General features: G+C 42.2%; 2 protein-coding genes and 1 long non-coding RNA gene across 3 annotated transcripts in view; 2 read left to right on the top strand and 1 right to left on the bottom strand.

Annotated features, from left to right (window-relative positions):
• The first annotated feature begins 1639 nt into the window (after positions 1 to 1639).
• On the top strand, positions 1640 to 3793 carry LOC310904174. Its single transcript, XR_014588101.1, has 2 exons — positions 1640 to 2320; positions 3685 to 3793. It is a non-coding gene; the product is annotated as an uncharacterized lncRNA (long non-coding RNA).
• A 2763-nt stretch (positions 3794 to 6556) lies between these two features.
• LOC310904016 (nuclear pore complex protein Nup153-like) overlaps positions 6557 to 23825 on the bottom strand; it is a 250767-nt gene continuing 233498 nt past the window's right edge. The window contains exons 15-17 of the mRNA XM_083848164.1: positions 8338 to 8533; positions 7766 to 7811; positions 6557 to 6947 (exon numbers count right to left, since the gene is read on the bottom strand). The gene's annotated coding sequence lies outside the window, so the exon portion shown is untranslated. The remainder of the gene's footprint in view (positions 6948 to 7765; positions 7812 to 8337; positions 8534 to 23825) is intronic.
• Positions 16087 to 23234, top strand: LOC310904247 (uncharacterized protein). The gene is made up of 6 exons (XM_083848706.1): positions 16087 to 16465; positions 17717 to 17809; positions 18477 to 18599; positions 20133 to 21537; positions 22147 to 22341; positions 22856 to 23234. Exons 1-3 carry the CDS (start codon positions 16121 to 16123, stop codon positions 18561 to 18563), a joined length of 525 nt encoding a protein of 174 aa, XP_083704832.1. The 5' UTR covers positions 16087 to 16120; the 3' UTR covers positions 18564 to 18599; positions 20133 to 21537; positions 22147 to 22341; positions 22856 to 23234.

Genomic DNA, 23825 nt, shown 5'->3' with positions numbered 1-23825 from the left:
TAAACTGAAATTAATTGACAAATGCTCTAAGCAAGCTATCTGCTCAAAGCTCGTCCTTTTACGTTATGAACATTTGCACGATTCGTCTGGTTACAAAGCTAACTGCTATAATAAATGCACACATGTAACACCTATCAGTTTGTCTATTTATCAAATCATTAAAACTCTTCCCTGATAAGTTACTGTTAATTTGATCTGCGCTGGATGTGCAGCAGCCATTCTCTGTGCAGAATCCCCCAGATATCCCCACGCACGTGTTTGCTCTGGCACACTCTTTAAATAAACCTACTGGAAAACACGCAGAGATAACAGACAATGGAAAAGTTAGAAAACCATCTCCACTGATTATTTTCAATCCACGTGTAAGGTTTATCAGTTAGCTACACAGTGTCGGCACACGCAAGCTATGGCACTTTCAACATTAATGCACTGTTCAAGCCAGAGGTTTCAACGGTTGCTCTGTAAGCGTGGGGAATGTTTGCATTGCCCTTCCAGGCCAGCTTTAGATGGACAAGATTGATTGTCAATATGTGGTATAAGGGACTTGGCATTTCTGCAAGTGATAAAAACCTAAATGAGCAGCTATCCATGCGTAGCGCTCCCTTGGTTTTGCATATGATAATCAATCCCCTCAGCTACGTTGCTCATTTAATAGCGGAGAGGTTTTGGCTGAACAAACATGTGCAGAGGGCATCTCCAGAGCATCTCTCTGGGCGTCCTGACATTTCTTAGCAAAGAGCTGCTGGGAGGGATCTCGGCGCGTCCCCCCTCCAGCACGGGGATTTTCACACCCCGAATTGACGGACCGCTTTCACCATCAACCTGCTGTACCCTACAGCACAAACGAGAAGCAAAGCCTGGCAGGTAACGTTCAGAGAATTGATGATGGGCTGAGGAGGGGTGCAGGGAGCGGGGAAAGCCCTGGGGGTGGCACTGGGGGTCCTGAGGGCAGCGGGCTGGGGGTGAAGGGGAGGGGGAGGAGGGGGGTAATGGGCTGGGTAGAGGGGTAAGGGGGTAAGTAAGGGGCTGAGGGGGTAACTGAGGGGGTTAGGAAGGGGCTGAGGGGGTAACTGAGGGGGTTAGGAAGGGGCTGAGGGGGTAACTAAGGGGGTAACTAAGCCGTTGAGGGGGTAACTAAGGGGGTAACTAAGCGGTCGAGGGGGTAACTAAGGGGGTAAGGAGGTGGGTAGGGGGTAACTAAGGGGATAAAGGGGCGGGTAAGGTAAGGGGGTAAGTAAGGGGGTAACTGGTGGGCTGAGGGGGAAGGGCCCGCTGTGGGGGGGCCGCTCCTCACCCGCTTGCTCCTGGCACAGGGGGGCTTCGCGGCGCCCAAACGGTGGCGCCGCCTCTTCACCTTGCCGCCGGCCGCTCCTCCTCCTCCTCCTCCTCCTCCTCCTCCTCCTCCTGCTCCTCCTCCTCCTGATCGGGCTCCTGGGCTGCCGCCCGGCGCCCCGCCGCCACCGGCCCTGCCACCGCCGGCCATGCCGCTGCCGGTCGCGCCGCTACCGGTCGCGCCGCCCGAGGCCATACCGCCCCCCCCCCGCGTTCGGTGCCGTCACGGGGCCCCCCCGCCCCCCGCCGCCACGCGCCGCGGGGCCTGCCCTGCCCCTCGTGGGAATAAAAATGTTGTTTTTGCAGAGTTACGTTGTTTAAAGGTAAGGAATGGGGTATCGAGGTGTGCTTGCAGCGATAAGAACGCTTAGCAGGCGACCTTGTAAAATGCAGACAACCAGACTCCGTAGAACAATTCGGGGAAAATCACGGTGTTGAGTCAAGTCAGGTAAGTGAAGAAACATTACCGCTTCAACCAGTAAAAAAGTCGAAAGAAATTCGAAATTTAACAGGCCGGCAACTGAAGGCCATGCATTGTCTGGGAAGCATCAGACAGATTGTGAGCCTGGATCACCCCCTCAGTGGGGAAACAGGGGAGGGTCCCGTCATCAAAAAGTATATAAACTGGGTTTTGGAACCAGCAGGGGCGCTCCTGCTCGTGGGACGCCCGCCACTGCGATCGCGAATAAATTCCTGCTTCGCTGAGCTCCTCGCCTGAGCCCAAGTTATTGGCTACGGAGTGTTTCTCACAATTTGGGGGCTCGTCCGGGAGCCAGTCGCCTACTGGGGAGCCCCACCGCCGCAGCAGCAGGAAGGCATGCCCCGCTGATTTCAGCGGTCCTGTGCATCGACGGCGGCGGTTCTGCGGAGAGCTGACAGAGGGCCCGAGACTGATGAAAGAGGCAGGATCCGTGAAGGAGTGGGGAAGGGAAGAAGGCAGGCACTCCGGCTTTGAGAATTGATCCGGTAACTCTGTGCACAGACCAAGGTAAGAAATAGGAAGTATTGCCTTGGGGGTCGGGTGAGACTCTGTGTGCCGTGTGATTGAGACGTACTTTTGTACGGAGCGAGTGTGGAGTCCTGATCCGCGGTTCCGCAGCTCCGCGAGGGGCGCGGCCGGAGACGGACGAAGCGTGAGATAAGGGAGAGAAAGGAAGAGTCTCGGGAAATGTGGTGTATGGTAAGCCCTTGCACGGGGAAGTGCTTGGCAATACACCAGGGAAATTTGGTGTGCGGTAGTCCTCGCACGGACGGGACGCCCGCCACTGCGATCGCGAATAAATTCCTGCTTCGCCGAGCTCCTCGCCTGAGCCCAAGTTATTGGCTACGGAGTGTTTCTCACACCCTCCCCCTCCCTCCCTCGCGCGCCCCCTCCCCTCACGGGAACGCGCGCCCCCCCCTCCCGCTGCCGCTCCCGTTCCTCGCCCCGCCCCGGTCCCGTCCCGGTCCCGCCGCCCTCCCGCTCCCGCCCTCAGGACCCGGCCGCCATAATGAACGCCGGCCCGGCCACCGTAAGCACGGGGCTAGGAGTCACCTCCAGAGCCTCCCCGCGCCGTGGCGCCGACCGCTGGTGTGCCGCAGCACCGCGCCGGGCGTGGGACGGCGCCCCGAGCCCACAGTGCTCGTCAGAAAAGCCCCGCACCGACAACCGATACCCCCGCACCGACAACCAACAGCCCCCACGCCGACAACCAACGCACAAGCAGTGTTTTAGGCCGGATTCGTGGCCCCGTTGGTCCGGGAGGCAGTCGTCACGCTAAATTCTACCCCACGGCAGGGGAACGATGGGCATCGTGACAGATCGCCGCCCCAGAAAATAAACACATAAATAAAGAATAAAAACGATAACGGGACATGAATCGTGCCCTTAATAACAGACATTGGGCAGTGAAATCACCGACTTCTGCAACAATACGTGCTCAGGGAACTGACTAAAACCCCTCCTGCATCGGCCATGTAATAGCTAGGCAAACATCACATAATACTTCCCTCCCTCATGTACACCAAACCTATTAAGGCAACCATAGTAGTGTGATAACGTGATTTTTCTCCTCCAGATCAGCGTCAAAGGCAGCTACGCTAGGTTTGCTCATAAGTTCAAACGCTGCTTTATTTATTTATTTGAATGCCATTTTTCTTATTTAGAAGGATTTCCATAGGGTGACAGGCCTTTAATGACACTCACGACTCAGAAACATTTGCCGATGCAGTCAAACGGTGTCTATTAACGCGAGGCACTGAAGTTAATTGGTATTAGAAATGAGCCAAAACGAAAGGCAAGTATCTGCGTGTCCAGCAGAATGACAGCGATCATCACCATTTGATCAATCTTCCCCCCACTCTCTGTTGCAGCTAGGTACAACGAAAAGAGTTTATGAAATCATTACGGGACATTCTTGTAGAAAACTTCCTCAAGCTTGGAAGAAAAAAAAACATTTCAGCTAAGTAAAACAGAAAATAACTGGAAGAAGTGAAGTATGGCGGTGTTGGAAAAGTTGCTTCAAAGACTTGTTTAATTAAAAAGAAGGAAAAAAGCAAGTTCCTACTGCAATCCCATCTTTGTCAAACTGATGGCGGGCACCAGTACGATGTGTTCAGCTAACACAGGCTGGAAGTTGTAACTGCAGCTGTGAAGTTTACCCAGTAAAAAGACTCCGCAAAGCATTCTAGCAGTTCCGATGCAATCACTGCTTCCTGAATTTGTGACTCACGGTTAACACGGCAGTACAGGAAGAAGTCTGGCATTCACTGTGCTCTTACGGTAAAGAATCTGCCCTGCGCACACCATCCCAAGCCAGGTATGCGCTCCTAACAGGAAAGGACGATAGGCTGATAAGTCTCAGCAGAGGGAAAAAGACATCAGAGAACTACTTTATAACAGCAGCACGCGGGCTGCAACCAACGTTCTCTTCCTCTCATCATTTTCATTTCTGTGGACTCCAAGAGAATACACTCCCAACATTTTTCAGCTCTGGAGAACAAACAGCCCAACCAATCTCATTCACTGAACTACAAAACTGGTATTTTCGCTATCTAGTCCGGAAAAGGAGGCGCACGTCTCTAACGTACAGTGTAGAGACCTTGTTAATAGGCAAAGTCTGCATAAAATAGGTGGCCACAGCCTGATTTTCTGACGTTCAGGGCCTTGGGTCACACACCACCACAGCATCAGACTTAATGAAGTCACCAATCTATGTGGGCCTCTCGTTACACAGGTCACATGTTATGGACCAACCTCTCAAAGGCCAAAAACCAGCACTGATACTGCCGGGCCAACACATATCTGTAGCATCCCATTTCTGGGTGACAACACAATGAATGTTTCCACAAAGTACTCGATGCAACCTAACTACTGTGTTTGGTGATGCAAAGCAAGCCGTGTCAAAGCAGCGTAGCACCCAGGCACATTCCTGGAAGATGTTTTGCTGCTCACGTTGAAGAAAATAGATAAAAAAATCCTGTGCAGTTTGCACTTCTGAGCTCAAGTACCACAGCTATGCACTACAATTGCAGTGGCATCAAACCTTGTAAGGTTTTGAAGCTTCAGCACTGCCATCCAAATTCAAGGAGGCTGCATCTATTATCTTGAATTTGCCCCAGCTCAGTCCCCTGAAACAATTCCATAGACACGTACAAGCAACCCTTTTCCCACCCAAATTCTTTGCTTCATCTATTCCACCTCTACCTTGTGTCATATTCTTATTAATCTGCCCCTCAAAAGACTCCCTGGCTCACACAAAGAAGCAACCCAACAAATCCCTGTTCCCAGCCACGTTGCTTTCATGCTTTGGGAAGAGTTAACTGCAACAGCTCTAACTGTGATGCCACCTCACCCCCTCCACCTATGTGAGGTTCTTTGCCTTCTGTCTCCTCCTACGTCTACACCTGCACTAGAACCAGGAAGAATGTGCTTCCTACAATACTCCAAGAGCCTCTTCTGTTTCAGGATGTCATCATTTCAATTCAGGACTGAAAGTATTCCTAGCAAAAACCCAACAGCTAATAGCTAACAGAAGCAGTTGCTGGTGATCAGCTACAAGTAACCTGGAAGTACTGAGGAGTCACAAAAGAGAATTTGCATTACATTTAAGAACAGCATGCAGCTTAGGACCACTGCTTTCACTGACTACACTAAGCCATAAAAAAGAATTGGATTCTTACCTGCCATCACAGCAATTATGGTTTATGTTGCCCCCAAAACACACACGGCAGTACCAGAACTGTGTCAACTAGCTTTAACAGCTTCCCCAGCTATTAAGTACAGTAATTTCTGCTTCCTTTTTTTTCTTGGAGGAATATTCTTTTGTTTCCAGCCTCACTTACTTATTATACACACTGTTAATTAGCAACTATTTCTCCATACTCATAGGGTTATGGAGTCCCTATGACTGGAAAAGACTCTGTACCCTTCAAGATAAGAACAGCATAAAGGCAGCAACTCGCAAGACTGCTCTAGCTTAAAGCAAAGCTTTCCTCATTGCTCTCATCTCCTTTGACTTGAGTGCTGTCATCCTTCTACCAGAGCTTTAAAAACTTCATTACCACGAATGAAGGAAGACCAGAGCAATCAGAGAGGGTAGCAGAGGGTATAACTTAATGAGCTGTTACTAGGATTTTTTTGTTGTTCCTGGTGGACTATTTTTCTCCTTGCCAGCAAGGAGGGAAAACCAGCAAGTTGTTTTCTCCAAGATTTTTTTTTTTTAGGTTTAAGAACACGGATTATGTTGTAGCAATTTCTTCGCTGTAAAGCGTCAGCTGAGAAGTCTAACAGTAAGAAGGGCAAGGGAAAACTGAATGCTGATGCAGAGAGTGCCAGCAGACATCATCCTCATTCCACGGGATGTTTGTAGCTATGGCAGTTGAAGTCTACACTTCCATATGCTTAACATACCCTATTTATAAGCCAATTTTAGCTGACCTAGCATGTATCAGTAGTACAGTTAGAGCCAGCAGCCTGCAGGAAAAAGTGGGCACAGGTGTTTCCATAGCAAGGCCTGTGAGTGTCTCCCATACATACTTCCAGTCTAAGCAAGCACATGAAAGGCTTGGCTTGTCGCTTACCTAAGGAACCAGGAAAACAAGGGGAAGCTAGATTTTGCTTGTGTCCTAATGCCCATATAAAAATAAAGACAGATGAAATACCCTTACTACCTTGTTAAATTCCATAAGCCGGAAGAGAACGTGCTGCACACAGGTACAAGTAAAATCCCTTGCTGGCAGGTTTGCAGAAACAAATTTTTTATTTACACAGGCAAGTCTATCTTTAGACCCCATTTACCTCTTTACATTTCTCGAATATTTACATGACTTCATGATGCTCCAAGAAGGGAGTGATGAACAAAAAGATTACAGAAACTGTCAAAAGCATAGCAAAAAAAACCCAACCTATCATTGTGCTTTAAAACTTATGAGCTAGAATAATGTAGAAGAAATGTAGTTTTAGCACTTTGGTCCTAACGGTCATGCTCTAGAAGACACTTAAATAGCAGAGGGGATTTCAGAAGTGACCGTATCCAGAGGTTGCCAGTGACAATTCATGAGTGAATCGTAGAGTTCTTCGCTTGTCTCCGTGAATTGTCTGTTCATTTCATCAACATCCAAGTAGAGCTGTGGATCTGAAAATAAAAGCCTGGTAAGTCCAAGTATCAAATCTGAGGCATGCGCACAAAAAAACTTCACGTGAAATGGCTAATAAAATGTATTTTAAGCTAAGTGTAATAAGCTATTAGATCTACTAATTTTAGTGAGGTATTTAGTCCTCTAAAATTTTGAGCCTCACAACTCCAACTTTTGGGAATTTGTATATTAGAAGGCTGGGACTAGAACTGTCTTTCAAGATAAAGACAAAGACAATGTTTAAGATAGTAAAGATAACGTTTACGGATAATCAGCCATGAAACCCTCCCAAGAGTCATTTAATTCACTTCTACGGCAATACACGTTACATAGGATAGTTTCTAAACACTAACACAAAATGCCTCCACGTGAGGAACTTTGCAAACCTTCCAGGACACAAATATGTTTTGTACCGTATTTGTAAGTGCAAGCTGAATCCTCCTTTTGGAATCTGCAACATAAGCTTTTACCTCAGGGTGGAGAACAAAGCTTTTGCATATTACTGAGTTTCTAATATAAAATCTGTTTAGCGGAACCAATACAAAGAACAAAATTCTGTCTTAGACCATTTTCAAATGGGAATGAAGGCACAGGTACAAGAAACCTGCTGCGAAGCATTGACAGTGTCCCGTTTTACTTGATGCGGTCAGTGTATGCTGTATCAGCTTTAAAACCCCAGCTGATTGCAGATCAACCCCACAGAGGTTTGACCTCAGCTGAATTTTCAAGATGTTCTTCATCCAGTAGAGGTTGGCTTGTATTGTTAAAAGGCACAAGGATGGCTAAACTCAAGTGACAATGATAGAACCCTTATTACCGTCAGTAATTAGGTCATCACCGATTGCAGTCATAACTGAAGATTCCTGAAAGACAGAAAAGGCTAAGTTTAATCATAACTCATTTCAGAAAGCATCACAGATTCAAAGTGCTGCAGTCTCAACCCATTCCTTCTTCCTACAACTACAAGGATAGATGGCATTTTATCTACTTATTTTTAGAAGAAAGCCAATATTACAGTACAGGTTGGAAGGGACTTCCGGAGGTCACAACTAATACATTGACCACGATAAGACCACTTAAAACAACTGTTTAATTTGCTTTAAGCAAAGCAAATCAGAAGAACAGGAACAGAAGAAGCGTACGCAATTATGCTGTCAAAACCATTCTTTGGTATGCGTGAACAAATAATTGTGTATAAATCACTAATTCTATGGATTTACTATTTAAGCACTTAAATACAAACACCTCTGAATGGAATCTGCTCTTTTAACTTCACACTAAGCAGAAAGCATGTTTTCAACTTCGGATTCTTTTTGCTGATTCACACAAATCTGTACAACGTATTATCTGTGAAATATTTTCTTTACAGCAAGCGTGCACTATCTTTACCTCAAAAACAGCTGGAGCCATTAAAGAATCTCCTAAAGAGCAGTCTCCAACAGCTTGCATGCTGTCATAGGGAGCATAGGAGCTGTAGTTGTAGTCAGCGTAAGCATCGTAACTCCTCTGCGAGTGGTAGTTCTGGTAATCTTGGCAATAATCATTATAGTTGCATGACTGGTACCGCTGCAATTCTGCTTTCAGTCTGAAACATGAGAAGTTGCATACAGTCAGAGAACAAGAGACTGTAAACCCAGTTCTGAACTTAAACAATTTGTCAGCTTACATACTTCAAAGCTTAAAAGGAAGCTTTCCTAAACAGTCACCTAAGTGACAGCTTAAGTCACAGCTCAAAACCTCATTTCTATAGAAGCAAGCATCCTCACCTTTGCCAATACCAGAAGGAATTGTTCTCATGGATTAACTCCAGAGCCTTGACATGGTTACCTGTACACATCAAGTATTTTTAGCGTTGGCATAAGCAAGCTGCTGCTAAGTCTCTGTGCTTTGCTAAAGATTGATTTAAGACCAGAGACATTTATCAAGCACAGCTGCTTTAAAGATGCAGTCTTAACCCTTCTATCTTTTGTTTGGTTAATTACTAGATCTTATTTCCAGAAAGAAGTGAATGGAGTCAGATTATCCATTTCAAAGAAGCATCTGACGCTGCCTGTCAGTTTGCCATGTCTACCTCCACCTGCTCAGTTTTTTTGTTTGTTTAAAGTCCATTAAACATTCAACAGCTGCCAACTATACCGCTCAGGTGAAGTCAGTCTTGCTTAACAACACAATCGCGATTCTCCAGCGTGACGCCTTATTATTAGTGGGAGAATTACAAAATACACTGGTTCTTAAGAAGAAAGGGCCAGCTGATTAGCTTTCACTACTTCCCCTTTCAAGATTTTCTCAGGGGCAGCTTCAGACTAATGACAAGAACCAAGACAAGTGCTATCTGTACTAAAACTGAGGTACACTGCATAAAGAACATTCAGATAACCCAGCTGCATATTCAAAAAAATCCGCTGTTTAGACTTGTCTTCACTGATTCTGTACAGGCAGACCTCCTGTGTCTGCAGTGCCCAGTTTCTCTGACTTGAATTGGGGATGCAGAGAAGTGAGTTCTATGCTTTTGGGGAAGAATACAAGCTGAAGGCATTCTGAAATAGCTTCCAAACTCAGCAAACATGAGGGACAAACTAATCCAATGGCTGGGTATTTCAATGCTAAGAGAGCACGGTACTCAGCCATTCAGAAACGTATTACTGATGTGTATTTTAATACCTACATTTGTTTCAATACTGCAAAGCTACACAAGTTCTAATAAAGAGGTAATCCATTGTCTTGTTACTGTAGTAAACAAACAGAAGATACATCATCTTAGGTCTGCTTCCAACTGCACTCTTCCTACATACAGTTGTGTAGGGAAGGAAAATCTGAAAATACTGTTGACGTTCTTCTGGATAGCCGAAGCAAGAAAACATGTTTGTGGCTTATTCTTGTTTTCAAAATAAAACAATATTAATTTAATCAAAAAATTTTGGCAAAGAAGTTTGGACAGTGCTCTCTTGGAGAAGAGCATTTCCATTCTAAAGCAGAAGGAGGCAACATTTGCAGAATTATGCTAGGTAAACAGAAACAGAAGTGTCATTTTTTACTATTTAACAGAACACACAAGCTAACCTCATGAACATACTGAAATTGTTTATATGAAGTCCTGTTTTGTCAGTATCCTGGATCAAAGTTCATCAAATTTGGTATCAGTTCTTTAACCGTTCAGAGACCTGAATTGCCTTAAATAAGTGATAGAACTGAGCCGGTAGAGTAAGAAACCCTCTCAGGAAGTGCTAAGCTTTAAACTCCCCATTGCCCTAAGCTCATGAAAAGCAAAGAATAGCATTTTAAACCTGTTCTAGTAATAACGCCTTTGGCTTTCCCCCTGCGTTCCCATTTTTCCCCCCCACTTCTTTCCTTTCAACCCACTGTAAAACTAGTTATGTGCTTCTCTCAAACTAGAGGGAAAGCTCTAAGAACAAGAACTCCCTAGCATATAAAACCACTTGTTGTCCCTTCTACCTTATGCAGGCCCAAACCTGAAAATATTTACCAATGCATTCAGCTTTGCTACTGTTGAGAAACAAGGCTGGTTACAATGGCAGCTAAGCCCAAGTTGCGCTGTCTGGCTAGACTTAACAGTTGGATTCCCCCAGCCATCCTGAAGCAGGTTGATGAATCCAGGGAGTCAAAACATAGGACTTCTGCATTTCTGGTTTTGTAGACTGCATCCTGTGTGCAGCCACTACAGCAAGGGCCACAGACTTTCCAAAGGCAGAGCTACAAGAATCTGATTATTTAGAATAACTGTATCAATGCACAACTCCTTGGTTACCTTTTAGAAATTCCTATGCTCAGCCGGATTCCTTTTCCCCCCAGACCTGGTGCGTTCTGGCAGTCTTGCAGTGCCCTCATCTGATCACCTTGCTCACCAAATCTGACATAGGCATACCCTCTACTATTTTCAAAAGGGAGAAAACCAATTCTGGTATGCATAACAGTTACAAAGCTAACGAATTCAATTTCTGTCTTCTACAAAAAACAGAAGATAGCAGCTACTATAGCTTCTATTACTTAAGCAACCTCTCTGGCATGTGCACGTGCACAGAAAAGGCTTTCACCAAATTAAAAAACTTGGGCCAGAAACAAAAAGCTTTGCAGCAACTTTCTAGCAGCAACTGCTTAGTTTTTTGTGGGGGTAGAGTTTTTTTTTTTTTCTTGTTTGTTGATAAATGATAGAAAACAGAAAAGTATGTCCCTTTTACGGGGTTGGCAAACACAAGTTTTGATGAAAACTCTCCCCCCCACACACAATTTTTGTCATTTTGTTTAAAGTAATTACTTTCTTTGTTAGAGGATTTGACAAATTTGATTTAGTGTTCTATCAGTTTGTCCTCAATGCTGAGTGAAGCAGTGATGCTTACTTTAGCCCCAAAATTTAACTGAACTGTACCCACAATGCTGAATTACGGAACAACGTTAAGTAGGTGAGGTGTATTCAGTGCTATAAAATTAAAAATAAATAAATAAAATAAAAACCACAAAAAACCACATGAAGTGGTTGTTGGTACTTTGTGTATTCTGTACATATTCAGCTAAGTCTTGAACTAAACTTAACTTGCAGGGGATGAGAGAGAAGACTTTGCCTGCAGAACAGCGAGCAGAACCATCTGAAAGGTATGACATCTATTAATTTAAAACTTACTTGAAGGAAGAAAGAAATCTCCTTTTTCAGTACGGTCTGCACCTGAAAGGTGGTGACAGTTCTCAGTAAAAGGAATGGGAAATCCAATGAAAATTTTGTATTTTGAGGGAGCTGCAAAGTCTGGATTGTGTTTGAAGATCAATATAACTTTGAGAAAATTGTTGTTTTTATGAAAGGAAGGAAGATGAGCAAGAATAAAAGTACTGATACACCACTTTTTATCCCAAGTTTATCTTCTGAGTAGGATACGAAGATGGGAAACGAGGCACGTTATAATGCTGTATCCACAGAAAGGATCTTTGCTATTGGAGGCCTAATTTTTTCCTTCTACAGGAAATATGGCTCATTTTGTAGTTTAACTAAATCTGTAGCGTTACAAATTTTGCTTTGACAGATATTTCATGGTTTATAACTCAGTTTACTTATAACAAAATAATTTGTCCCTCCTAATGTTCCCTAGGGGAAAAGCTATTAGTTTTAGCTATTTAATTGCTTGCAGTTTGAAAGCTCTGTCCTAATGGGATGATTCTTTCTGAAGCATTCTTTAGAAGGTGAAGTAGGGGAAGTGAGTTACAGTTCAGGAGGATGTTTATTGATGTGTTTTTTTCTTTATTTTTTAAGCAAAAACATGGAGGAAGATTTATGATTTATTATTCATTTTTTTAATACTCCTTTCATGATGAAGTTAATTGTCTGCTTTGAGTTCACATGAAGACCATGTGTTCTTTAGGATCATTTGAGGCCAAATGCTAACTCATCTCTAAAATAAAAAAAATCCAGCAGAATTAATTGAATTTCTTCTTGAGGAGACTGCTTTGTGTTATACTGCTTTCTTGGTTTAGGTCAAATGAGTTATCCTCCAGATAATATTGATGGCTTTTCCTTCTGGGCAAATGGTGTTTTGGGTAATAATGCTTGAGTTAAGGGACTTTGCACTCGGTTTTTAGGGGGTTGCTCTTTTCAAAGAACAGTAGCAGGGAATTTTGTCGACTCTATGCTCATCTGCCAAGCAATTCTTATGTGACCATGGGCATTCTTTGGCTTGCAGAAAGAACTCAACACTTTGTTTTGGCATCTAAAAGTTGGACTTCACAACAACCACCTTTTCAGGGGTGGAAGCGACTGGCTTTAAGGTTCTGGTACAGGTGCAATCAGGTGCTGGGTTTTAATTATGTTTTTTTCAAACTGTTCTAAATTGTCTCTGTTAGAACTCCTTTCTACTTCTCCATTTAGGAAGGAGATACAGCAAACTCATACTGCTTTTGATTTCGTTCACAAAGTTTATTGCAGTGCCCTACCTTTTGTTTGTAGAGTAGGTAGTGGTGGTAGTGTTTTTTGTGATGCTGGTCTCTGTTGGGTGCCATGTTCTGGAGCAGGAGCACCACACTGATCTGCTGGCAAGAGTCCCTTTGGACAGTTGAGTTGGAATACTCAGTAAATCTCTGGCCCACCAATGCTATATATCTATGCGTGTGTGTGTGTGTGTGTATATATTTTATATCCTGAGTCCAATTGTAGATTAGACTTGCTTGAAGGCTGACAACTGTCTTTGCCCCCTTGAAGCTCACAGGTGTTAACAGAAAGAGGAATATGGGCTGTTATGGGCAAGCGATAGTTGTCTGAATGAAGATCTATTTTGATGTAAGACTTTTTTCAGAATTCTAATGGATTGACAGTTCGGATTAGAGAAAAGTCTGAGCATCTGCCTTAGGGATCTGTCTTCCTCTATGCAGTTACAGTGCTAAGCAGGCTGTTGTCAAGTATTTGACAAGTTTAGACCAGTTCTCCTCCTCAGTATTGTGGGAGTTTGACCTGGTGTCTTCCAGTGCGATCTAATGCACTTCTGTACTGACTGACTGATTGGCTGCAAGATAAGCTTTGAGGTCACAGTTTTTCCAGGCATACTTCATTTTCTTGCCATAGTACTTTTGTTAGAGTTATTCCCTATTCCACTTCTGGTTTGGGTTATTTTTTCCCCATTTCCTCTTGGATTAGGATATCTTTCTGGTTATGTGCTAGGCTTTTTTAAGTACCAGAAAAATGCCTTTGTATGCCTTACAAAAGGGATCTGTATTCATGTCTGAAAAGACTTCTGGAATGTTGGCATACCCAAACACCTCTGCTGTTCCTGCTGATTGCCACATGAAAGCCAGAGCTGCTTCTGAAGCTTAGGCCATATTACCTTGCCACACAAGTCTGAGGCGTCCCTATTCTATCAGAGCTGTTGGCAGTGTTTCCCATGTGTATGTGTGCATATGTGCACTCTTTCTGTATTTTTGTGAGCTGTTCTTTTATATCCCTGCAAAAGATACATGTGCATCGCAGAATCAGAGAACCAGTCCTATTTAAAGGAAGCACTGGAAAATAACAATCTAAATCAGCTCTTCTATTTCAGGTCTTCTGGCTTAGTCATTGTTCCCATGTGAACGGTGCACTTATGTATGTCCTTTTCATTGCTGCTGTTAATAAAGTTTTTCCTATTTAGAACATCAAGTATTTACCAGCGTTTAGCAACTTGTGAGACAGCTTTAGTTTTTTTCTGATCAGCAGGTTTCAATTCTAGGACTAATAACAGCTCTAATATCTTGAAAAAAAAATTTGGCTGGTAATTTCTTTTTCTCTTTTTTCCCCCAACTTCTGTACTGTCGTGTGCTAGCAATGTGACCAGCTACAAATTCAGTACTGCTGCGTCCAATGGTCTGTCTTCAGGAGTGAGTAGCGGAGGCGGCAGAATGAGAAGGGAAAGAGGAATACACTATTTATCAGGAGCTGTACAAGAACAGGTAAGTGACTCTTAAATTAATTGCTGTCACTGAGCTTACTGAAGTAACTAGCTAAGTGTGTCAGTTTTATTGCATCATAGTAAATTATAACAATACCGCTTTATTTTTGCATTGTTTTTGTTTTCTTGTGGGTTTCAGAGCAGGCTCCAATTGATTTCCTGTGTTTGAATACCTGAACTTTGCTTATGTAATTTTGAAATTTTTAATTCTCTTACCTTCTCTTCAGATTCTTCAAACTATAACATTTCTCGTTAGCAATTGAATGAATGAGTCCTAAGAAGAGAAGTTTTGGTGAAGGTGTGTATAGTTTTTCTACAGGAATGATACTTGAAACGAGTGCCAAGTATAAAAAGAAAAAAAAAGCTTAATTTTTGGTTTCATATTTAAGTCATACAGAAAGATACAGGCCAAGAGTGTGAAAAAGAGTAGTAGAAGACAGCATTCTGCATGTCTGCTAACGATGACTCAGTTTTTGATACTCACCAAACTCATTGTGAGAGAGTTTTTTTCTCATTTTAATAGGAAAAATCTATTCCATAAAACTATGACCATGAATATTCAGATTATTTTTTCTTTTATTGGATGTTATATAAGCTGCCTGTAAGTTAATTTAAGTATTTATGTTAACATTAAGTATTTAATTAATATTAAGTTAATATTAAGTATTTAAGTTAATTTAAGTTTCAAATCATTAAATGGGACTTCTGGATGATGCAATATAAAGAAATCGTAAACACTGTTGTTTATTCCTGTAACGCAAATAAAATAATGGTCCAAATATCAAAAGTTCCATAAACTTTTCAAATCAAAACTGTGAAACAGATGTAAGCTACAGGATGCACTGAATATCAGTAGTACCAACTTACATCCCTTCCTAGTCATTTCTAAGTAGATCATGATAGTACTGTACAAATTTTGGTCAGATTTCCTATGCCATTTAAAACATAACTCATCCAATCTTAGTAATCAAATAAAGTAAGTGGCAGGGATGAAAATTGAAGTTGTTAAGAGGCTCTCTTCTGATTTTTATATTTGCATCCTGATACATGGTATAGACTGTATTTACCAGAACACAATCTTCAGTGCTGCTAGTCTGACTTTCTTTGGTGCTTTTTGTGTTTAGTTTGGTTGTTGAACCTACCTGCTTCTTTAAACATTACCTTTTTCCACGTTCACTGCTGTAATGACTTTAGAAACTTTGGCAGCTATCCTGCCTAATTTTGCAAGAGGAACACTTTCTCACTTGTCTTGAGAGTGTACTCTTAATTGAAGCCATGCGAGGGTAGTTAGAAAGGATGATGCTTCTCTAGAGCTTTGATGACTAAAGTATAGAAAAGAAAGAAAGAAAATGTGATCTGTGCGTCTCTGTTCTGCACAGGTTTTGAGTTAACTTTCAGTGTTCTTGCTGTACAGTTGTTGAATAGAGTATAATGTGGAAGCAGGCCTGCCATAAATTAAAATGACGTGGTAGACAGAGGTGGGGAGATCGGGATTTCTTCTGGAAACTTGCTTTCTCTTAATTTGTATGGATTTTTGTTCTATTTAATTTTGTTAATAAATTGGGTGGGATGGGGTGAGAAAGTAGTATGTCTTGTATAAGAAAAATTAAAATTTGCAACTTTAGGAAGTGGAGGAACCAGTGCTACCGAACATACCCCTACCCATCAGTGCTGCATCGCTGCCTCAGTTCAATTCTAGTTTCATTGGTAGTAGCGCTGTCTCAGCGTCACCGAGCGCTGTTTCAACAGCAGCAATGAGCACGGCAACTCCAGCAGCTGCGACGGGCATGGCAAATCCATCAGAGGTGGAGGGCATGACAGATCCATCAGAGGTGGAGGGCATGACAGATCCATCGGAGGTGGAGGACTTGACAGATCTATCAGAGGAGGAGGTGGAGGACATGATATATACAACAGCGACGTCGGGCATAACATGTTCAACAGTGCCCTCAGGCTTGACATATCCAATAATGGCGGCGGGCATGCCATACCTGCTGATGAGAAAGGACATATCAAGGTCAACAGCGGCAACGACAAGCGTGGCAAATTCAACGGAGGCGGCAGGCATGGCAGATGCAGCAGCGACGGCGGCGGGCAAGGTAAATCTTTATGCTATAAATAATGTTTACAATGAGTATACTGCTTTATTGCGAGTTGACTTTTTCTGTGGTGCTCATGAAACTAACAAATATTAGTTTCTACGCAGCTGAATGAATTGGGGTTGTATGCCAGTTTGGGGAAAAAGGCATAAATGTTTTGATTCTGCTTCTCTCAGTCTTAGAGCCTGCCAACTCCCATTTAACGTGATTGTATAACTGCTTCAAATGCTGTGGAAGTCTGCGGGGGAAGGGGGGTGTGGACTTTATGCCACGTTATTTATAGTGGTTTTGGCAGGGGTAGAGTTAATTTTCTTCGTAGTAGATGATGCTAGATGATGCTGTGTTGCAGATTTGTGAGCAAAACAGTGTTGGTAAGGCACTGGTGTTTTAGCTGTTGCTGAGCAGTGCTTACACAGTGACAAGTCCTTTTCTGTGTCTCACGCTGCCCTGCCAGCGAGGAGGTCGGGGATGCACAAGAGGCTGGGAGGGCACTCAGCCAGGACAGCGGAGCCCAGAGGACCGAAGGGATATTCCACACCATTTAGCATCGTGCTCAGCAATAAATGCTGGGGGAAAGAAGGGGAAGGAGTGGGGAGTATGTACAGGGTTATGGCATTTGTCTTTCCAGGTAGCCATTACATGCGATGAGTCATTAATGCTACCTCAAATTTAACAACTTTACTTCTTTATTTCCAGTTCTTTTCCCTGTTCCATTTGGAGGGAGTGAGCGAGTGGCTGTGTGGTGCTTAGTTGCCTGCAATGGTTAAACCACAACTTTATTTAAGTTATTAAATTAGAGGTAACGTGGTCATATAAGCCTCACATAGAATGAGCCTAGGGTGCAATAATTGGCATATTATTGCAATAAAATAAACATTAATCTGTTCCAGAGTACTTGAAATATTTTTTGTACGGTTTGAAGTAGACAGCTGCTTTAACATGTTGAGGTGTTTGCTGAAGTTCTTGGAGTATCATTGGGCTGAGTTTGCCGTTCTTCAGCTTCCTGGCTTGCTTTTCCGTGCATTTAGACCTAAGTAGCATCTCCAGCTTTTCCTCTCAGTTTCTGGAATTTGGTTTTGAAGATATTGTCCTATACCCACTTGGAAACTTCCCTGTGTTTTATTATTACTTTTATCTGCAAAATAACTCAAACATCAGGTTTTTCGACGTCACTGCGGGACTTCTGTTGGGTAGTGAATTCAAGTAGTTGTTGCTCTTAAATATAAACCTTTAATTCTTTTGAAAATACAGATACAACCAACAAGTACTGTTAGCAGTCCTGAGTTTGCGTTTTCATCTCCAGTTGTGAAATCTACTGAGGCAGAAGTGCTACCTACGTCTTCTGTAAGTAAAATAATAAAGGAGCTTGACTTTTTTTCTTAGGCATTTAGTAGGCTGTTGCAGAACACTAAAGCAGAATCTGCCTTGATGGAGAAAAGTATGTAGGCTTCTGGCTTATAATTTGTCATTCAGCATGCGTGCTACAAATGTGAAGAGCAGCTTTCAGATTTGGTTTTGTGTGTGCATTCGATTGAAGTTCCTGTGGCTTGAGAATCTGAAAAACCTCTCTTGTTCATAGCAGATTGGGTTTACATTTAGTGTTCCCGTTGTAAAATCGGCAGAACTTTCTGGACCCAGTGGTACTCCAGTGACGCCCTTTCTTACCCTAGGTAACTGAAACTTTAGCACTTCAGATCTGAAGTGCTGATTTTCCTTTTTTTCTTTATTAAATCTTCAATCTGTCCTGTCTGCGCATGCTAGCAATTCCAGGCAGTGTTGGACTTCTGCAGTATTTTTCCAGTGACAGATCTGCTTTTATAATTTTTGTTTTGTTTTGTTGCTTTTTGTTTTGCTTGTAATCATAAAGCATTGCAAAGTAAGTAGAATTTGTGAAGATTCTTATGTGAGAAGCATGAAAGCTGGAAATTCTTGTTTCTAACAAAAGTGAGTATAATCTGCTCTAACTAGGTCACATTGTGAAAGCTGGTTTTGTTTTCTTTTGTTTCAAAAGACACCACCACCTCAACCAACATCAACACACAGAAAGAGGAGGTCAAAGATTTTGCTGGTGGTCCCTTCACCACTGCCCACGTCTTAAAGGAAGGAAGCGTCTTAGACGTTCTAAAAAATCCTGGTGAGATAATGAACTCCTTTTAAAAAGATGCTGCAAAAAATACGCTAGCATTTTTTATTAAAAAAAAACCAACACACGACTTATGGTTAATAGAGTATCTGCTATAAATATGAATGTAGGAGAGCATTACATTAAGCGCTGCGTTTGTTAGGGTGCATCTGCCCCCTTCTATTCTAAGTGGTGTTTGTTGCTGGAAGTAAAACTGCAAGATGAAAAGCAGATGGGTTGCATCTCCTTTACGTGTTAGGATGTAATTGTAAATGAGGTACTAAGAGAATTAGCCAGATAATCGGTGTTTCATTTTAAGTAAATACAATTTGTGGAATTGAAAAGGAAATGTTTGTAAAACTCAACACTCCTGTCCCACCTTCAGCCCAGGTGAAGAAAGAATAGGAAAGAGCTTCAGTTCCAAATACATGGCGAAAGCTGCGAATCTTTGGGCCTTAGCTTACAATGGCTCCTGTGGATTAAAATTTAAACTGCAAACAGAAGTGGAGTGTTTTACGTTAAAAACCCTTTTCTGAATTTTGTTTTTAAGCAATTGCAATTGTTTTCAACAGTTTCATAAAGTGTGTCTGTGGAAAAGATATCTTTTAAGAAAAAGGGCTTTATTGAGTTTGATCTTTTCCCAAAAGTCTTCTTCTAACTTACATACTTGTTAAGAAGGCAGCACATTTCTCTACTGGAAAGAGCTAAGTGAGAGAAAATACATTGTGCATTTTGTTTAAGGGAAGACCTCTGAGTGAAGTGACATTCACTTTCTTTATCGGTTTAAAAGAAGCAGAATCTAAATCCACATTGTTCAAAGACTTCATTTTTGACTAAAAAAAAACCAACAAACCACAAAACAACTATGTTCAAGGTAGATTTACAAGCAACTTGAGCTGCTGTTTAAGATGCATTTCCTTTAGTCTTTCTGTATTAGTAGCTTGTCTTTTCTGTTAAAATTGCCACCTTTTAAATAAGGAGTTGTCCTGTGTCCGATGCATTTTGAAAAAGATTATAGAAAATTAGACAGTTGTTCAATTGTCTTGAGTTTTTATTATTTAATTAATATTCAGCATCTGTGGGAAAATACCGTACGGATTGCTGCTCCGAGTACAAACTTCTGTACAGTTACTGGAGTAGATTTGAGTCATCTGCTACGGAAGGAGGAGCTTTAGAAATCTGATTCGATTGGGCATCGCGTCTTAATCAAATTGTATTATTTCCATTCCACGTTGGACTGTCAGATTTCAGTCAGCTACTGTCTGTTTGTACTTGTATCGACCAGTGAAAATGTTGATTTAAAGCTTGCTTGGAAACAAAGAGTTAAATGAAGCTTTAACGAAATGTTCTGTTGTGACCCAGTGCAGCAGATGAAATTTCATCCGTTTAGATAAGATTTCTGGGGACTTCCTGTTGCGCTCGGTCTGAATGTCTAGTTGTAACCATTGGCACCTGAGTTGAAATTTTTGCCCTCTAGTAAAGTCACTTAGTTACATGTAGTGAGGTGCTGCGCTAACAGGAAGACTTTTTTTTCTTGCTTCCTAGACTTTGGATTGTTGAAAACACGCTCTTCTACGTCTGCACAACCTACAACAAGCACAGTGGTTTATACTAGGCCTGCAATAACAACTTTTTCTGCAGGTAAAGAGACTTCTAAACAAGCATCGCACTGGCAATCTGATACATGTGACCCTTTTCTGCAAAACAAAGACATAAAGGACAAATGTGTAACTTGTCAAGCTACTAAAGCGTCAACAGTTGAGAGTATGAAACAGACAGTAAGTTCAAGTCAATGCGACACCTCAAAGCCAGCAGCGCCCCCAGCAGGGATGCTGGGCTTTGGAGACAAATTCAAAACAGTACCTGGAACGTGGGATTGTGATACATGTCTTGTCCAAAACAAACCGGAAGCTACAAAATGTATAGCATGTGAGACACCAAAACCTGGAACGGGAGTAATGCCTGCTCTGACATGACCAGTGGTCACAGACAGCTCGGTGACAGTGACATCCTCCTCGAGCAGCACTGACACAACAGCCACTCTGGGCTTTGGAGACAAATTTAAGAAGGCGAAAGGCTCTTGGGACTGTGGAATATGCCTTGTACCAAATAAGACGGAAGATAACAAATGTGTAGCCTGTCAGTCTGAGAAACCAGGTATGGTCCTTTTTTTCCTGTTGTTTCCATCCTAGCCTCTGTGAATCTTGTACAGAATAAAAGTACGTTGCATATATGGAATATTTTAAGCAACACGATTCCCAGGTACGGTTGATGGATTAGCGGCTGTCTGCAGGATTGGTTTACAGGCACTTCAGAGGTCTCAGCCCAGGTTCCAGCCTGTCGCATAAATTGAACTGATTGTGAAATGTATTAGTACGGAGCTGGATCAATGCAGATACCCCCGGCTTTGCAGCTGGTGAGGGAAGATGGCTGAAGTGGGTGACTTAATTTAAAAACAACATAGTGATTTTTCACTGGCGAAAATAACAACTCCATAGAAAGAGTTAAAAATTAGTGTTTTTCGCTTTCAAAAAATAAGTAAAAAAAATTACAGAATGTGTCCAAAATGCCTCTACTCACCGTTTGTATGTAATTGAGGGGAGATGTGAAGCCAGATTTCAAGACAGTGTAGTCTTAACTAGTCTTAAGCTAAAGCAGAGAGATGCCTATGAAGGTCAGTGGTAGGCTTCAAGAAAGCGAGTGACCCGCTGGGTAACTTCTTCAGGGCAGTACTGGGTTGTTTCCCATTGTGTGTGACCGTAATTGATTTTGAGCGTGGTTGTATTGTTTTTAAAATACGATTCTAATTTTAACTTTGACTCTAAATGTCATTTAACATGCCATTACATCGAAAAACACCTGTGCGAATATATCGTGGAAGAAACAAATTAAGATGGACTAGACCGGGCTTTTGTAATCATCCTGTGCGGTAAGACTGAAATTTCATGAGGTAAGATAATGGATTTCAGACAGAGTTGATTCTCTTGGACTTCCAACCTCTGAGCGGTCAGTCGGCATCTTTGTCTGAGGCTCTTGCCATTGCAAGGAGGAATTTTGGAAATGAGGGGTTTACTGTGACCATGGTGCAGTGAATTGCACGGTTACGTTGCACTTGTCAAGAGGAAGAGCGATGCAAGTAATACTAGGATAAAAGTTTTCTGCGTGTGCTGTGGAAGGGAAGAGCCATTCTTGTCTTTCCGGTTTTGAATTTGAAGCGTTATCTTCTGCTTCTCTCTTAAAAGGCACCTTTTTTTTAAAAGGCACCTGTCAGGCCTCTTTATGGAGGTTACACTGTGGTCAACAGCAGCAGAAGCTTGTGTGCTGAACAGAGTTGTGTGTTGTTTGGAAGCTTTGAGTTCCACTCTGTTTTTTTTGTTTGTTTGTTTGTTTCTTTGTGGGTTTTTTGGTGGCTTTTATTTTCTTCAGGGGCGGGGGGGGGGGGAGTTGCGGAGTAGTTTTGAACATTTCTGTGGGATTTGACAAATCAAATTTAAAAGTTAATGTTCATTTTATAGTTCATGTTCAAACAGGATGGTTAACTGTCTTGTTTGTCTCACAGAGGGTCCAACACCTGTGACCAGTAGCAGTGCATCTGCATTTTCTGCTCCTTCTGGAGAATTTCTGGATTTAGACAAATTCAAGAAGCCTGAAGGAAGCTGGGATTGGGAGACCTGCTTGGTTCAAAACAAAGCAGAGGCCACGAAGTGTGTAGCCTGTGAAAGTGCAAAGCCAAGCACCAAAGCAGAGCTCAAAGGTAATCCTTAATGATTAAAACGAGGATGCATATTCTGTGATTTATTTTTTGGTTTGCTCTGATTTTTTTTATTTTCTTACCTGTTAAGCACAATTATTTTTTCCTTTGAGGTGTGGCAAAATTATTCGTTTTTCCTGTAGGAATATTGCCTAGATAACATCTGTTTCCACACTTTTCCCCAAGAATAAGTTTATCCTTTTTAGAGAAAAGCTTTCATTAATGACGTGCTTGTTCTTTACATGCCCTACACGTTGTTCATTTGGAGTTCAGACTAAAAACATGATCTTTCAAAGAAGTTCGTATACTTTTTAAAGCCAGGTGGTGGGCAGAAAACACAATTGTGAAAAGTTTTATGTAGAGAGGAAGCATGGGGTTTTCTTGTTTGTTTTACTGTTTGGTTGGTTGTTTGTTAAACAGTTTTGACTGGAAAGATCAGGACTAGAATGTAGTTCAAACCTTCATGTACTGCAGATACACCGTGGGTTACGGACTTGACATTCACTTATTTCTGCAGGTTTTGGTACTGCGACTGCGTCCACAAAATGCTGCCTTGCCATCATTTACATTCGGTGTTCACTCAGAGTGTTCAGGTGCAGAGTCTGCAGCTGCCTCACAGTTTATTTTGGGAAGGACAGAAGAGAAGCAGGATTCTGTCACTACTGCTGCTCCGTTAGTGTTTGGAAAGAAAGCTGACACTGAAGAGTCAAAGACACAGCCTAGCTTTTCAGTTGGGAAGTCCGAGCGTACAAAAGAAGAGAGCACAGCAAAACCTATGTTCAACTTCAGTTTCGTTAAACCATCAGAGAAGGAACCTGAGCAAGCAAAGCCAGCTTTTTCATTTGGGGTCCAAACCAGTACTTCAGGTAAACAGAATATCTTTTGTCTTCACTTGTGCGCTTATGTCCATCAAGTAAGACCTCTGAAACCATACTAGAAAAAATCTGCGGGATTTGATATGTTCATGTACTAGAGCTTTAGAAAAAGTTTAATTCCTATATGCAGCATGTCTTCTGTCCTGGTTATTGATACGTACGCAATTAGTAGCAATCCCTTTTTTGATCTCAACACTAGGTTTAGACAAAAAATTGCGACACCTTAAGGAACCTGTCCTGCATCTCATACAAGCACAGAAGTTGCAGTGTCTCAATGCTAGCAGTACAGTTGGTGGTAAAATCTTTAGTAGGGTGAAATAGAGGCCTCACACTTTTCAGAGAAAAAAAGAGATGAGAGAGAGTATCTTATTCCCACGTACTTGCAACTATGCTGCAGAGTGTACTGCTGTTACTCTAGTGCTACAAAGGTCCAAAAATCACTGAACAGTTATTAGCCAGTTTTGTATTCCTTTAATTTGTTGAAAGACTGCAGTAGAGGATTGAAGTTTTTATTGAGGATCACTGTGTGGAAAAATTCTGATTGTTAAATGTCATTTGTATGACTTAAGAACCACGTTTTGGAGTACAGAATTCAGTATTAATTCCAGAAGG

The sequence above is a fragment of the Anser anser genome (genome assembly GCF_964211835.1).
Source record: "Anser anser genome assembly, chromosome: 9".
Classification (NCBI taxonomy): domain Eukaryota; kingdom Metazoa; phylum Chordata; class Aves; order Anseriformes; family Anatidae; genus Anser; species Anser anser.
The sequence above is the reverse complement of the archived record's forward strand: the minus strand, read 5'-3'. Positions and strand labels throughout refer to the sequence as shown.

Coding starts and splice junctions, on each gene's coding strand:
- LOC310904247 (XM_083848706.1), top strand. CDS start 16,121: ATGAGCACGGCAACTCCAGCAGCTGCGACGGGCATGGCAAATCCATCA. Junction 16,466..17,716: donor CAGCGACGGCGGCGGGCAAG/GTAAATCTTTAT, acceptor TTGAAAATACAG/ATACAACCAACAAGTACTGT. Junction 17,810..18,476: donor AAGTGCTACCTACGTCTTCT/GTAAGTAAAATA, acceptor TTGTTTCAAAAG/ACACCACCACCTCAACCAAC.